The sequence below is a fragment of the Citrus sinensis genome, chromosome 8, assembly GCF_022201045.2.
Source record: "Citrus sinensis cultivar Valencia sweet orange chromosome 8, DVS_A1.0, whole genome shotgun sequence".
Taxonomy (NCBI): Eukaryota; Viridiplantae; Streptophyta; class Magnoliopsida; order Sapindales; family Rutaceae; genus Citrus; species Citrus sinensis.
Genome location: NC_068563.1, coordinates 8,847,355 through 8,860,790, shown reverse-complemented (window position 1 = coordinate 8,860,790; position 13,436 = coordinate 8,847,355). Strand labels below are relative to the sequence as shown.

At 33.6% G+C, this 13,436-nt stretch overlaps 1 protein-coding gene across 1 annotated transcript; it reads left to right on the top strand.

Annotated features, from left to right (window-relative positions):
• Nucleotides 1-6,426: 6,426 nt before the first annotated feature.
• On the top strand, nucleotides 6,427-11,069 carry LOC102629791 (B3 domain-containing protein LOC_Os12g40080-like; the record flags this gene model as incomplete). Its single annotated transcript, XM_052432939.1, has 5 exons — nucleotides 6,427-6,516; nucleotides 8,516-8,644; nucleotides 9,646-10,215; nucleotides 10,289-10,548; nucleotides 10,694-11,069. Coding segments are annotated over 5 exons (1,104 nt in total), but the record flags the coding sequence as incomplete, so codon positions are not given.
• Nucleotides 11,070-13,436: the final 2,367 nt, after the last annotated feature.

The following is a 13,436-nucleotide window of genomic DNA, read 5'->3' as shown; positions in this document are numbered from 1 at the left end:
TTCTCGCCATTTCAATTTAAGTTTTGGCATATTCCAAATCATTTCCACCACAAATCCAATTACCCATTTACAAAATTAATTCTACACACAATTAAAATCCACCTCTTCGTGGGATCGACACTCGTCACCATTGATCTATACTACAATAGATTCGTGCACTTGCGAGTTCAATAAAATTTGCACAACAACTAACTGTAACATTGCTTGAAGCATGAAAGTTTACTGGAAAACCAAACTTTATTTGCACAGACAAAGGATCAACACAAGTTTGATGAGAAGAAAAGATTGACACCATAGAACTTGGTTGTATGACTTTTGAATCAAAAGGAAGAAATGACTCTTCATATGACAGCAGCTTATACAGCCCTCCTTCAACAATTCCCTGAGCCAGTAGTGTTCCCTTCACCTTGTCCTTTAGAAAACAGACATCAGATGTAAATTCAATTGTAATGTTACTGTCAACAAGAAGCTTGGAAACACTTATAAGGTTTTTGGTAATTTTTTGAACACATAGGGTATTATGAAGATAAATGCATGAACCAACAGAAGTATGTAAACATGCATTACCAACATGTGTGATTTGAAGACCTTGTCCATTGCCTACAAGTAAAGCATTTGTGCCAAAATAAATTTTACCATCAGTTAAGTTCTGAGCTGAGTTGGTAAGATGGTGAGTAGCCCCACTGTCAAGATACCAACCTTGATCAGCAACTCCCTCAGATGTAGCCATGTAAGCTGATTTTGGTCCCTGATTTGGATGGTAGCCCTGAACTGGAAAGCTGGGAGCAAAGTTTCTGTTAAACTTGTCTCTACAATCAGCAGCAGTATGGTTATACCTGAAGCAAATCTGACACATAACTCCTCCTTGAGCAAAGTTCTTTCTATTACCGCCAAAACCACCTCTGCCAAAGCCACCAGCATTAGAGTTTCTATTATTAAAGTTACCAGCGAAACCTCCACTGTTAAAATTGCCACCATTATTAAAACCACCAGTAAAGCCTCTACCAGCATTAGGATTTCCATTCCAGTTACCTCTTCCTTGACCTTGATATCCTCCACCTCTACCAGCATAGTTTTGATTCCAGTTTCCACCTCCATTTTTATTCCAATTATTCTGATTATTACATTACCTTTCTTTTGAAAATTTCCAGTTTGAGCTACATTAGCCATATAGTTGCTTTTAGCTTCTTTATTGTCAACAATCTTACTATTTTCAAGTCTAGCCTCATGTGTCAGCAACATAGCATAGGCTTCACTCAGATCCATAGTCAACATATTTGCTTCAATGTAAACAACTACAGGATAGTAGGAATGATCTAATCTAGTGATAAGATCAATGATTAGATCAATGTTACTTAGAGGACTTCCAGCCAAAGCAAGACCATCAGAAATTGTTCTAAGTTTTGTGAAATATTCAGTCATAGACAAGGATCTTTTTCTTAGGTTACTAAGAAGCATTTTAAGATGAACCTTTTTAGCCATTGATTCTGATCCAAATTGTTTTTCCAGATTCTTCCATAACTCAAGAGTAGTTTGTGAGCTTACCACGAGACTTAGAATCTCAAGACTCATTAAGGGCATGATCCAGCTGAGCAGAAGCTGATCTTGACGTTTCCATGCAACAAAATTTGGATTTTCACGATCTTCTCCATTTGCTTCACCAGATCCAGATCTATTAGAAAGAAATCGCTCTAGACAGAGTTTTGATTCATCGATGTAGCTCTCGAGACCATTTCCATGAATTGAAGAGAGTACTTGTTGTTTCCAGATCGTGTAATTTGTGCGATCAAGTTTGATTGGTGTGGTAAAGGTAAATGATGCTCCAAACGGGACATGAGTTGAAGAATTAAAGCTTGAAGAAGCCATCACGTGGCTCTGATACCAAGTTGAAGATTATAAAGTGTTTGGTTGACAGGAAACTTTCTTAAACTACAGAGAGAAAATATTTTAGACTGAATTCATTATTATTAATATGTAAATGAAATGATGGTTTACAAAACTTTATATACACAAGTCTGGAAGATTCTACAGCACAGGTGCATGTGAATCAACTTAACAACCTATAACAAATTATTAGCGGGAAAACATTAACAAACTCTGAAAACTGTTTAGGCATAAGCAACTGAAAGCTGACGTGGCTGCTGACATGGACATCAGGATTTATTCTTAACATTCATATATCTCGTCAGATATTAACAATGGCTTTCTAGCATAGTTAAAATGTTTTCGTTATAGTATCTGCTTGTATAATGTGGTTTAAGATAATACAAATTTGCTTTCTGTGAGCCTCACTGAGGGTGGAGGATGATAGCAGTACAATCTGATTTCTGATTTAACCGCATTTTTTCTCCATTTATGTACTAGCAACCCCCCAAAATCAGAATATCAAAGAGAGTGGGATCCTTGGCTAACGATCCTACCAAAGCACATCTCTTCTTTATTCAAATTAGTCTATAATACCTTGTTCAAGTTCACTTTTATTAGCCTCATTTAGTTTAATTTTAGCATATTTCATCTATCTTTCTATCTTGCGTCTGATGCACGATTGTAATGCTTTTGCAGAGTGCTTCTGACCATATCACTGTCAAGAAATATATCTGTCCAGAGCCTCATAGGCAAGTACTTTTACTATAATCAACTCAAGGTGCCGATCATTTTTTTTTTCACTTGTTATGTTGTTGGTGTGAATGCTATTGAAGTAATTCCTATCCTCGCAAAGGATTCAATTTGAACGGTGTGTTCACCGAATTATGGTTCTAATAGTTCTGGGTACATACCGTATATTCCACCGAAGTTCTGCTGCCATTTGTTCTTCTGGCAGCTGGAAATGGCAACATGCAGAGTCAATCAGATATGGTAGTTACTCATTATCTAAATTGACTGAGAAACTATTCTTTACATGCTTGATTATACATTTTCAACTTATTGTTAGGATCCTGGATTTTCAAGATACCTTCTAGAATGCCTTTTGTCAATAGGAAAGAACAGGTTAGGGACTCTTCTTCATAATATGATAATTTGAATTTTCATTTCTGAAGTTATCCAGAAGCATGTAGCTTCTATACTATCTTGAAAATTATGAACTGATGCAATCTGCTGAAGATTACGTTTTCAAATACAGAGCATGAATTTATATTTCTTAACATTAGGCATGAACTATTGACATTCTCAAACCCTCTAAGGATGTGGTTCCTTGATTGAAATCGGTCATTTTACATCACTTTGCTTCAACAAACAAAAAATGCTCTTTGCACACAACAAATCTTTAGAACTGATCTTTCATTAGAACTCGAAAGACTTTCTGGCGAAGCCGACGGTGGTCGGGCGACCTTCCGGCGAAGTCCGGCGGTGATCCCGGCGACCTTCCGTTGATGTCCGACGGTAATCCGGCGAGGTCCGGCGACTTTCCGGTAGTGGTCCGGTGACTTTCCGGTGGAAGTATATTTATAATATTAAATCAATAAAATAAAATAATAATTATTAATGGTATTAAATAAGTTTAAAAATTAAAAAGTAATTTTGGAAACTTTAGTTTTTAATATAAGAGGAATTTAAATTTTTCACTAGTTAACATAAGAGAAAATTAGATTTTGTTGTTTTTTTATTTTAGTTTAATAATATAAATTTTTTTAATTTTAAATGGATAAACTAATTAGATTTTGGATATCCATTAAATATTCATACCCATCCAATATCTAATTAGATATTTTTAAAAATATATATATCCATATCTAAGATGATTTTGGATAAATATTATCCACTTCAATTGAATTAGATATATAAATATCCAATTTGAATAGAACAATTTGCCATCCCTGGGCTCATTGGAATTCATAAACTTTTATTTCCCGAACAGACATCATAGGGGCATGGACGGCCAGACCGGTTTGACTACATTCCCGTTTTTTTCTAAGTTATTTCACAAACAGACCGACCTGGTCAGTCAATTAGAATTCAGAAACTTTCAGCAGCTTTTCCAGAAAGATCAGAGCTTTTCAGGTTTGCCACTGGCTGTTCTGCTGCTTGACTGCACACACTAAACAGTGTCAGCTTGAACCACCTAACCTCGTCAACCATGCTGCTGAATTCAGAAACTTTCTGTATTTTTCATATCCCAAGAGAACAAGGTTAGGTTTCTCTTTTTTTTTTTTTTTTTATTTCATTTTATTTTTCCCAAAAAATCTCAAATTTATCTTGAAACTCTGTTTTATTTTGCTTTTCTCATAGCCCACCTTGGAAGAGAGAAAACTACTAGTATTTGTAAACCCAGCCACCGCCCACAGAGCCCTTCTTGAGCTCACGCTCTCTGGTAATTTCTTTTACCTTTTATTTTTGTAAGTTTTGTATTTTTTTATTCATTTATTATTTACTAGTTTAGTTCTTATTTATATAATCTTTCACGCTAAAGCTCTCACTCTCTTCCCTTCACAGACAGTAGTTTTATCCCTCACTGTCTTTGAAGAAAGAACAGGTTTTTACTCTCTCATTTAATCTTTAGTTTTACTTCACTGCCTAAAGTTTCAATTTTGTTTATATTTACGTGTAGAATTTGAAATACATAGTATACACTTACGAGTGGCACAGGCTGTTTTCTCAAAGTGTGTGTTTATGATATCTACTATCTGGGTTGTGTTCATTTGACTCAAGTTCTGTAATTTTGGTTGGATCCTTAGTAAATTTAATACCTTGGTCTCGTTACCAGCCCATATCTTTGATTTGAGTTTACAGTTCTTTGTGTGATGGCAAAACTCGGCGTTACATTAAAATGTGTTTAGATCACTATTGTTTGTTGATAGCAAGCTTCTGGTTGCTTTTTTCTTGGTTATGATGACGAGTAGTGCTAGGTGTAGAGAAAGATGAGAGACTCTCTCTTCCTTTTTCTTCTTTAGTTCTCTCATCTTTCTCTACACCAAGCATTTTCCTATGATGATTATTTAGTTGATTTCTTTGTTTCCTTGTTCTGGGTTGTCTTTTGTTGCTTTATTGAATTGCTTGTCACTGTTTCTACTCTTGGCTTCAATGTATCTGGCTGGAAAAGTATTTCAAGTAAAGTAACTTGGTAATGCTGATAGATGGCGTTGCCTATTCGTGTGATTGTTAGATTTCTATTGAAACTAAATAAATAAGTGGCCTCTCAACCTATTTTTGACACAAATAAGGGTCAACAATAGAGTGTATATATAGTTTGTTGACATTGATCTAAGCCTGGTTTTAGCTCTCTACTTTTTTCTTTAATATTAAATCTTTTTACCTGAATTTCCTTTTGTCTTCCTGATGCCAATCTCATTTGTCTGCCTTTAACATTTGTTTTAAAACCATTTGGTAGCTTCACAATGCATCTGCTTCTTTTAAATTGCCTTGATTTGTGGCATGCTATATGTACTGAATGCTCGTATATGCAGATAGGGAGTTCTCAGAAAAAGAGTCCAAGTCTCACATAGGGTTATAGAATTTCAGTATGAATCTCTTTATGTGGAATTCAACCATTTTGTTGAATCACGTTTTGTGTTTTTTTTTATGTTGAGGTTACATTCTGTCTCTTCCAGGTTGTTAAATTTTTGAGCTCTATGATATTTTCCTTTAGTAAAAAAGGAAGTTTTACTTGAAGCCAAGTAGCATCTCTAGGGAACCACTTGGGCTTAGCCCAAGTGGCTAGAGCCACTCCCTCACACAAATGTGAGGGAAGGGGTTCGAACCTCCGCAGACGCATTGCAGGAGTTTAATTTAAATGTCCTTCCTTGAAGTTCCAGAGCTTGAGTGAAGGCAGTCTTTCTCCCAAGCTGGGAGTTGACGTCCCTCTAATATTTGAAAGGGTTAAAAAATCTGAGCGGTGCTATATCAGCATTGATGTCAACAGGTCTCAGTATATATATATGATTGTACATATCAGTTATACTCTTATGTAATATGAGTTGTAATTTGAGCAATAGTCTCATGTCATAAAAAAAAAAAAATAGCATCTCTAGGGCATTAATAGAAAGGGTAATTATTATAAACCTCTCCTGAGTTTTGGTGTATTCTCAATCTGATATATTGTATTGATGTATTATCAAATACTTCCCCTGACGATAGTATACCATCTTGTATTAATTAGGGTGGTGAGGATAAAATCGTAAAAGCTCCCTTCAATGATAAAAAAAATTCAAGCAAACTTGAAATTTTCACGTTGAGTTCTGTAATTGGTCTCGACTTTGTAAATGTCCAGTGGCTAAAGAACAAAAACGAGCATTACCCCACAAACATTAACACCTACAAACATAAACACCCACAAAAAAAAAGAGGAAAAATGGTCCATCTCTTTCCTCCATTCAAATCGAAGCATGAACCACAACATCCCTTTCATCTTCTCCAATGCTTTGATTAAAAAACTTGCCCACGAACGGGAGACCATGACACTGAATCCGGACACGCCAATACCAGAGATGACTGATTCACGACGGTGATGTGGAAGAATACCGACCAGTGACTTTCGCCGTCGACCCACAAACAATCCCAGTGTTTTTGAGCTGCGATGAGGTATGAATCAGAGTATTTCCTTGCATGTCAATTTTATTGGCTGAAATTAGGGGATTTGGTAAAAAAAGAATAATGGGTCTCGAAAATTTTTTGACAATGTTTCTGTTGCTTCCACTTTTTTCCATCGATTAGTGATAGGTGAATAATTCCTGCAAATGCATGTTCACTTGTGATTTTTTATATTGCCGTATCGTTGATTGAAAATGAATTTGAAATTTTTTTTATTTGTTTAAGGTACTGCTGCTGATTATTGAGCATTGATTCATGCTAATTTTTGTTAAATTAAAGATGGGATTATTTTTAAGGAGACGTGCAAAACCTTCTCCGCAATAGATTTGGCTTCTGGCATGCCTACTTGGCTAGAGATAATTGCTTATATGGTCATTGCTGCCTATATTAGTCAAGAATATTGATTAGGCAATGTACTGGGGTAGAGATCGGTGGGATTTTGGAAAATTGGTTATAGATGCAGTTTGATTGTGGTCTCAAATAGTGTGATCCGTCAATTAAACTCCCTGAAAATAGTAATACTTTAGTCAAATCTTCTAGTAATGTAGCTTCCAAATATTGAGATCGGTCATTTATGGATTGGAGGACACAAGCTAGTTTTAAGAGGTCTGTAGAAACTGAGATAAGGTGTTTGGGTCATTGGCCTTGTCTTTTTCTGCATATAGAGGTGTATAGAACTGAGATAAGAAGGTGTGTCCAGTCACTAGCCTAGTCTTTTCATATGCTATACTAAACCAACTGTGCACTGATGTGATTGTTCTTCCTTTAGATCTATTGAGGATACTTGATTTTATATTTTATTTTGATCATGATATTTATATGTATTGGGTTGAAAAAATTGTCATGGTTTGCTGTATTCTTTCTTGCTGGAGCAGTGAGTTAAACAATAGAGTCTGCTTGAGTGCTTCATTTTAGTTGGGTATCTATTATAATTCGAGTAAAATAAGCTTCAACAGTGAAGATACATCAACGTCTTCACTAGTTCATGCTCTGAAACGATAATGTAATGGTTATTGAATGTGAAAAAGTAGATTGGTTTAGGACATAGAAATTGTTTTAACCTCATGATTAGCATTAAAGTATATTAATGAATTTTAAATGAAATCATTTCACATTGTTTTCTGTTTCATTTATTATTTTATACTGACCATATGCAATGGCTTTAACCTTACAGCTTAATTTACATGGACATAGAGGCTGTTGTGGGTGGTAAAATGGTTAATGTTGCACCCGTGATTCCAGAGTAATACACATTGAAGAAGTTGTGGGAGGATGTGAATGGGTGATAAGTTTGAAAAATTACAGCACCATAGTTTTTAAGAATTTTTAAAAAGATGTAGAAGAAGAAGAAAGTGTGCTATGGTGATTTATTAAGCCCGCAAAAGGCTCCATTTATAGGCCCTACTGCTGAAAATATTACTGTTTATTTACAACGGTAATATTGGCAGCACAATGTTAATTTTTTTTAGGTATGCAATTTTTTTTAATCCATTGGATTTTTTTGTGGGAATTCTATTACCCATCAATTTATCATATGAATAAAATATATTTTGGTGGTAAGGGTATTTTTGGAATTTCAACAGTCAACTGACGGTCCACTTAACAGAATACTAACATCAGGGGATGTCCCTGTAATTACATGGATGCTTTCTATCCGCCTGTCAATACACTAAACCTCAGGAGAGGTCCCTGAAAATTACCCTTCATAGAAATTTGCATCCCTAGTTTTGAAGAATGCCCATATTGATTTTGGAAATTTTTTTTTTTTTTTTTTGGAAAATCAACTTTATGTTTTTTCAAAAATATTACTGAAAATGATATCGGTTTCACCTTGTCTGATAATATGTGTAATATGTCCATTATCTATTAATATAAATGTTCATAAATTTATTATCAAAAATAAAAATAAAAATAAAAATAAAGTTCCGGAACTGTTTTGATTGAATTAGTGGCAGGGATTGATGGTCTTTGTGTCTTTTTCTTGTGATAGGAGCTAAAACAAACAGGTGCTGTTGACCATACTATTCAAGTGTTCAATTGGATAAAAAATCAGAACAACTATTGGGCACAGGGGGTATCATGTCTAGTTCAGCTGCGGAGACTTCCTCAATGTTCTACAGTATGATCCTTCCTTCCACCATCCATAACAAGATGCTAGTAATTTTCCGGACTTCTATATTCTTATTTTCCAAAGATTATTGTTGAGAATGAATAGATTTTCATTATGTTTACTTGTTTGCTGAGCAAGATACCCACATTTTATAAATAGGCTTTATTGTTTCTCAATGAGCAAATAAATCTTCCAAACTGGCACCATGGTTTAGGGTTTGCATGCACTGAACATTTTCTACGGAAACAAAACAAATGATGTTGATGCCGCACTATGTCCATGAAAAGTTTAGTACTCCACCATTTAGTTGAAATACATGTCAGCTAATGTACCAAAGATACCCTCTAATCCATTGAAGAAATTTCTGTCACGCAAGTTTTTCATGTTTCCTTAAATCATAGAGTGATTATTCATCTATTCTATGTAATTATTTTACTGTTATGTGCTTGATTTCGGTTGCTGGATTGCTAATTACTTTACATGAATTATGAAGCAAAAATGATGATGATGATGATGATGATAGAAACAAAGTAGACTTGTAGTCAAAATTTGCAAAGGGGTGGTGATAGGGTCCAACTTGTGGGTGTGATATGTCGAATGAAAATTACTTTGAAAATAATGATGAGTTCCGATGAAAATCTAGATGGTTTAGCATATGTTTGCTTGACAACCTACTCCTCTTAATTGCAAACTATTCTTCCCCTGTTTGCAATATTTTTGACATCGATTGCTGCCTGAAAGTCTGAATTTTATATTTAAATAGTAAGCTGATTGCCTAGTATATGAGAAGATGACATCAAAATCTGGTTCTTTGGGTTTTTTAGTGCTAGCATATATCTTCTTGTCTCTATGGCAATAATCTATGCTAACTAAAATTTATGACGTAGACCTGTGCCGATTAGATTCATGACTGCAACATGAAAGCAGTTTTCTATTTAAATATTGTTTTTGGGATGATTTGCATTTGTTTTTTAATGGCTGATCATCTGACTCTATTTGTACAATTGTAGAGGATTCCACCAAAGTTTGTGGGACAATTTGGAGATGAACTCTCTAGTGTTGCTAAACTCGCAGTTCCTGATGGTCGGGTTTGGCAAGTGGGGTTAACAAAATTTGGGAGAAAGATTTGGTTCCATCAGGGTTGGCAAAACTTTGTAGAAAGTCAGTCAATTTCTGCTGGTTACTTTTTGCTTTTTAAGTATGAAAAGAATTCGATCTTTCGTGTTCTTATATTTGACATGACTGCTTGCGAGATTGATTATCCATTTGAGGATGACATGGCATGTGAGATGTGTGTTGAGATAAGTGAAGAGCAGTTTAAGCATGAGGCTGAGCTGCTAAGCAGGAAGAGGAAAATGGAAGATGGGCTGGAGAGAGATGAACCAAATGCTGAACCTGATTTGCTTGTATCACTAAGAAAAAGCGGAATATACATTACTGAAAAATATAAAGAACTATATTCAACAGAAGAACTAGAGAGAGCAGTTTACATTGCAAGAGCTTTCAAGGCAACAAATCCAAAACCAAATCCTTTATTCATGATAATCTGGAAGGCAAATGACAAACCTTGCCGTGAAGTGGTGAGCCTTCGGACAAGATGTGATTATGATGTTTGCTTTTTTGATTTTGATATTTTCTTATGTTCACTTATAGAAGTTCTTTTTGTTTGTGCAGTATGCTCCAGCGAGGTTTGCATATCAGTATGTAGATGAAGATTCTAAATCTGTCGAAGTACAAGCTCCTAGTGGAAGAAAATGGTCTCTTGGAATCCATTGGAGGGCGACTGGTGGTTTCTTTCTTGCCAAGGGATGGGCTGGCGTGTCTGATTACGTGCATTTGACGGAAGGTGATATTTGTATCTTTGAGCTCGTCAAGCATCCGGATGTTGTTTTCAAACTTCATGTATTTCATCAGTGAGTGATGCTTAAGTTTATAGTTTCCAAATATTTTATCATATTCAAGTTTTAAGGCAAAAAAAATGATGTGAGATTACGTTCATAAATCTTTTAAAACACTGTTGTTTTGAATCGATTGAAACGTTTTATCTTTGATTTCCAGATGTAGCAAGATTACAAGCTGGCGGGAAAAATTCAGTTTGGTCTCTATAATTTGAGATTAATCTTCGTTTAATTTTTACATTTTAAAAAATACCTCAAAATATTCTTTTTAAAAAATTAATTCCAATGCAGTCGTTACTTCTTGTTACTTTTGGTTTTTTTTTACAATAACCAGTAGCGGACCTATAGCTGGGCTAGTCCGGGCTGTAGCCCGGTCTAGTCCAAAAAAAATCATTTAAACCCCCTATCTTTTAATTAATTTTATATAAGGAAAGAATTTTTACTTTATTTTTATAAAAGTCCCTAATTCAGTTGCCTTTATATTTTTATCAAATTTTATAAAACAATAGAGTTTTTACTTTATTTTTAAATATGTCCCTAATTCATTTATATTTTTTTCCCAACTGAAATTAATGACTTATTTTATAAAATGATTAAATTATATATTTATTGAATAGATTGAAAACATTAGGGGGTCTAAAATGTTATTACTAGTTTATTTTTAAAAAAAATTAATTTAAAAAAGTATATCGTAATATAACATTGTCACTAGTATTAAAAATACTAAAAAAATATCTAATAAAAATTATTAACAATTTCATAAATGTTTTATGTGAATGTTGGGATTTTATTTATTAATTACATTAACTAAGAGGATAAGTTAAAAAATAAAATTTGAGTATTTTGATCTAATTTTTTAAAGAGAGTCAGAGTGCCATGACAAAAAAATAACGGTATGTAAATACGTTTTTGCTATGTTAGAGTTTAGTTTATTATTGAAACTCTTGATGACTAATATTTTTATAATTTAAAAAGATGAATAAATTTTAATTTTTTAATTTATTTAAGCTTGGTAATTAAGTACTTTTCAAACATAAAGTTCTATTTACAATTTTTAATTTATTATAATTACATGTATTGATTTATTCTAACTTGAAATTCTTAATTGATTTATTAATTCTTATATAATTAGATATTAATATATGTTGCAATGTTATATGCCATAATTAGAAAATAGTATTTTTATATTTGAATTATCTTTTGTTTTCTAGTCTTTTTGTATAATTATTTTATTTAAAGTACATATTTATAAGGTTTTTTGTGTCCCCCTTATTTGATATACTTTTTTTTTACTTATGAATGTTTATGTTCACTTTAAAATATAAAACTTTTAATTTAGGCCGGGGTAATATAAAGTTCTAGGTTCGCCCCTGACAATAACATCCTGTTACATTTTTTTTAAGACATTAACCAAAAGAGAGAGAGAGAGAGAGAGAGAGACATATATATATATATATATATATATATATATATATATATATATATATATATATTTTCTCCATAAATTGTGTTCTGCCTTTATTTTTTTCAAAATTTGACATGATATCTGGTTTTTGGCAGATTCTAATTCACCCTAAAGACCGTTATAAAACTACATTTACTGTTCCTTTTGGACAGTATGAATAGACTGTAATGCCATTTGGGTTAACTGTTTTCCTTTGGAATTGGCTTTCTATCCTAGTCAACTGTTTTCCTATCGTTTTTCCTTCTGGTATCAGAGCCAAGGGGAAGTATATGTGATATAGTTGTAAAGAATCTGTGTTGTTTTAAATTGTTTTCTGTGTGTGTGCTGAATTTTTACTGGTAGTAAGTCCCGCTTTAGGATAAGATTTTCCGTTTAGGGCTGTAAAACCATACCTGTAGGCATTCATATAGATTTTAGTTTTAACACCATGGATTCTCTACTCTGTAGAGCATCATCTTTCTCTAGCTCTTCTTCTGGAAGAACTAGTGATTCAAAGAATGTTGTTAATTCGGAAGAATTTGTAATCGAAGACTTCAATAAAGCAATTGATAATTGGGAATTATCAAAAGTGAATAAAGAAATGATTTATAAAACAAAAAAGCTTGATTTTTTAAAAAATGATTATGTTATAAAGACTGAAGAACGTGACATAACCCTTTCAAACCCTTTTGAAACGATTCACTTGTTTTCAGAACAATCTTTAAAGAAATTAAGAGAAAAAAATTTTAATTATGTTCACATCGGCTTAATACAAGTTGGCATAAAACCCCTCACTAAAGAAGGCCTTAATACTTCTATTCTTGTCGTACTAAGAGATGGTCGATTCATCTCTTTTGATGATTCCTTACTAAGCAGTATAGAATCAAGTCTGTGTAAATGACCAATTTCATTTAATTGTTATCCAAACATAACAATCTCTTTAAAAGACAAAAATATTTTAAAAAGTATGATTTTACAAATCAAGACCCACAATTATGATATGATTGAGGGATCTATTCCTGTAGCCTTAATTTATAAAATTTCTTACAAAGCCATGATTTTTGCGTTTAGCACACAACATAAATTCCAGTCAAAAAGAGATGAGACTCTCCTCTTGCAGACTGACTTGTCTAAAGCCAACACTGTTATTCCAAAACCTATTCAATGGAAAGATGTCAATCTTCCCGATGAATAGGTTCTTGAAGGAGCCACTGCACCAGTGATTCCGAAACAACTTGAGCCAAATACAGAGTTGCAAAAGGTGACTCAGTATTCAGATGGTAAAGCAAAACTGTCCTTCAAGAGATCTACTTCAACTAGATTTTCCGATAAAGATTCTTGCTCAAGCATTCCTTCACTAAAAAGAAAATTTACAAAAGTTCATTCCGTAATAAATCTCCCTTTTCAACAAGTACAAAGTCAACCTAGGTTTTCCACTTCGGATATACCTAGTTCCTCT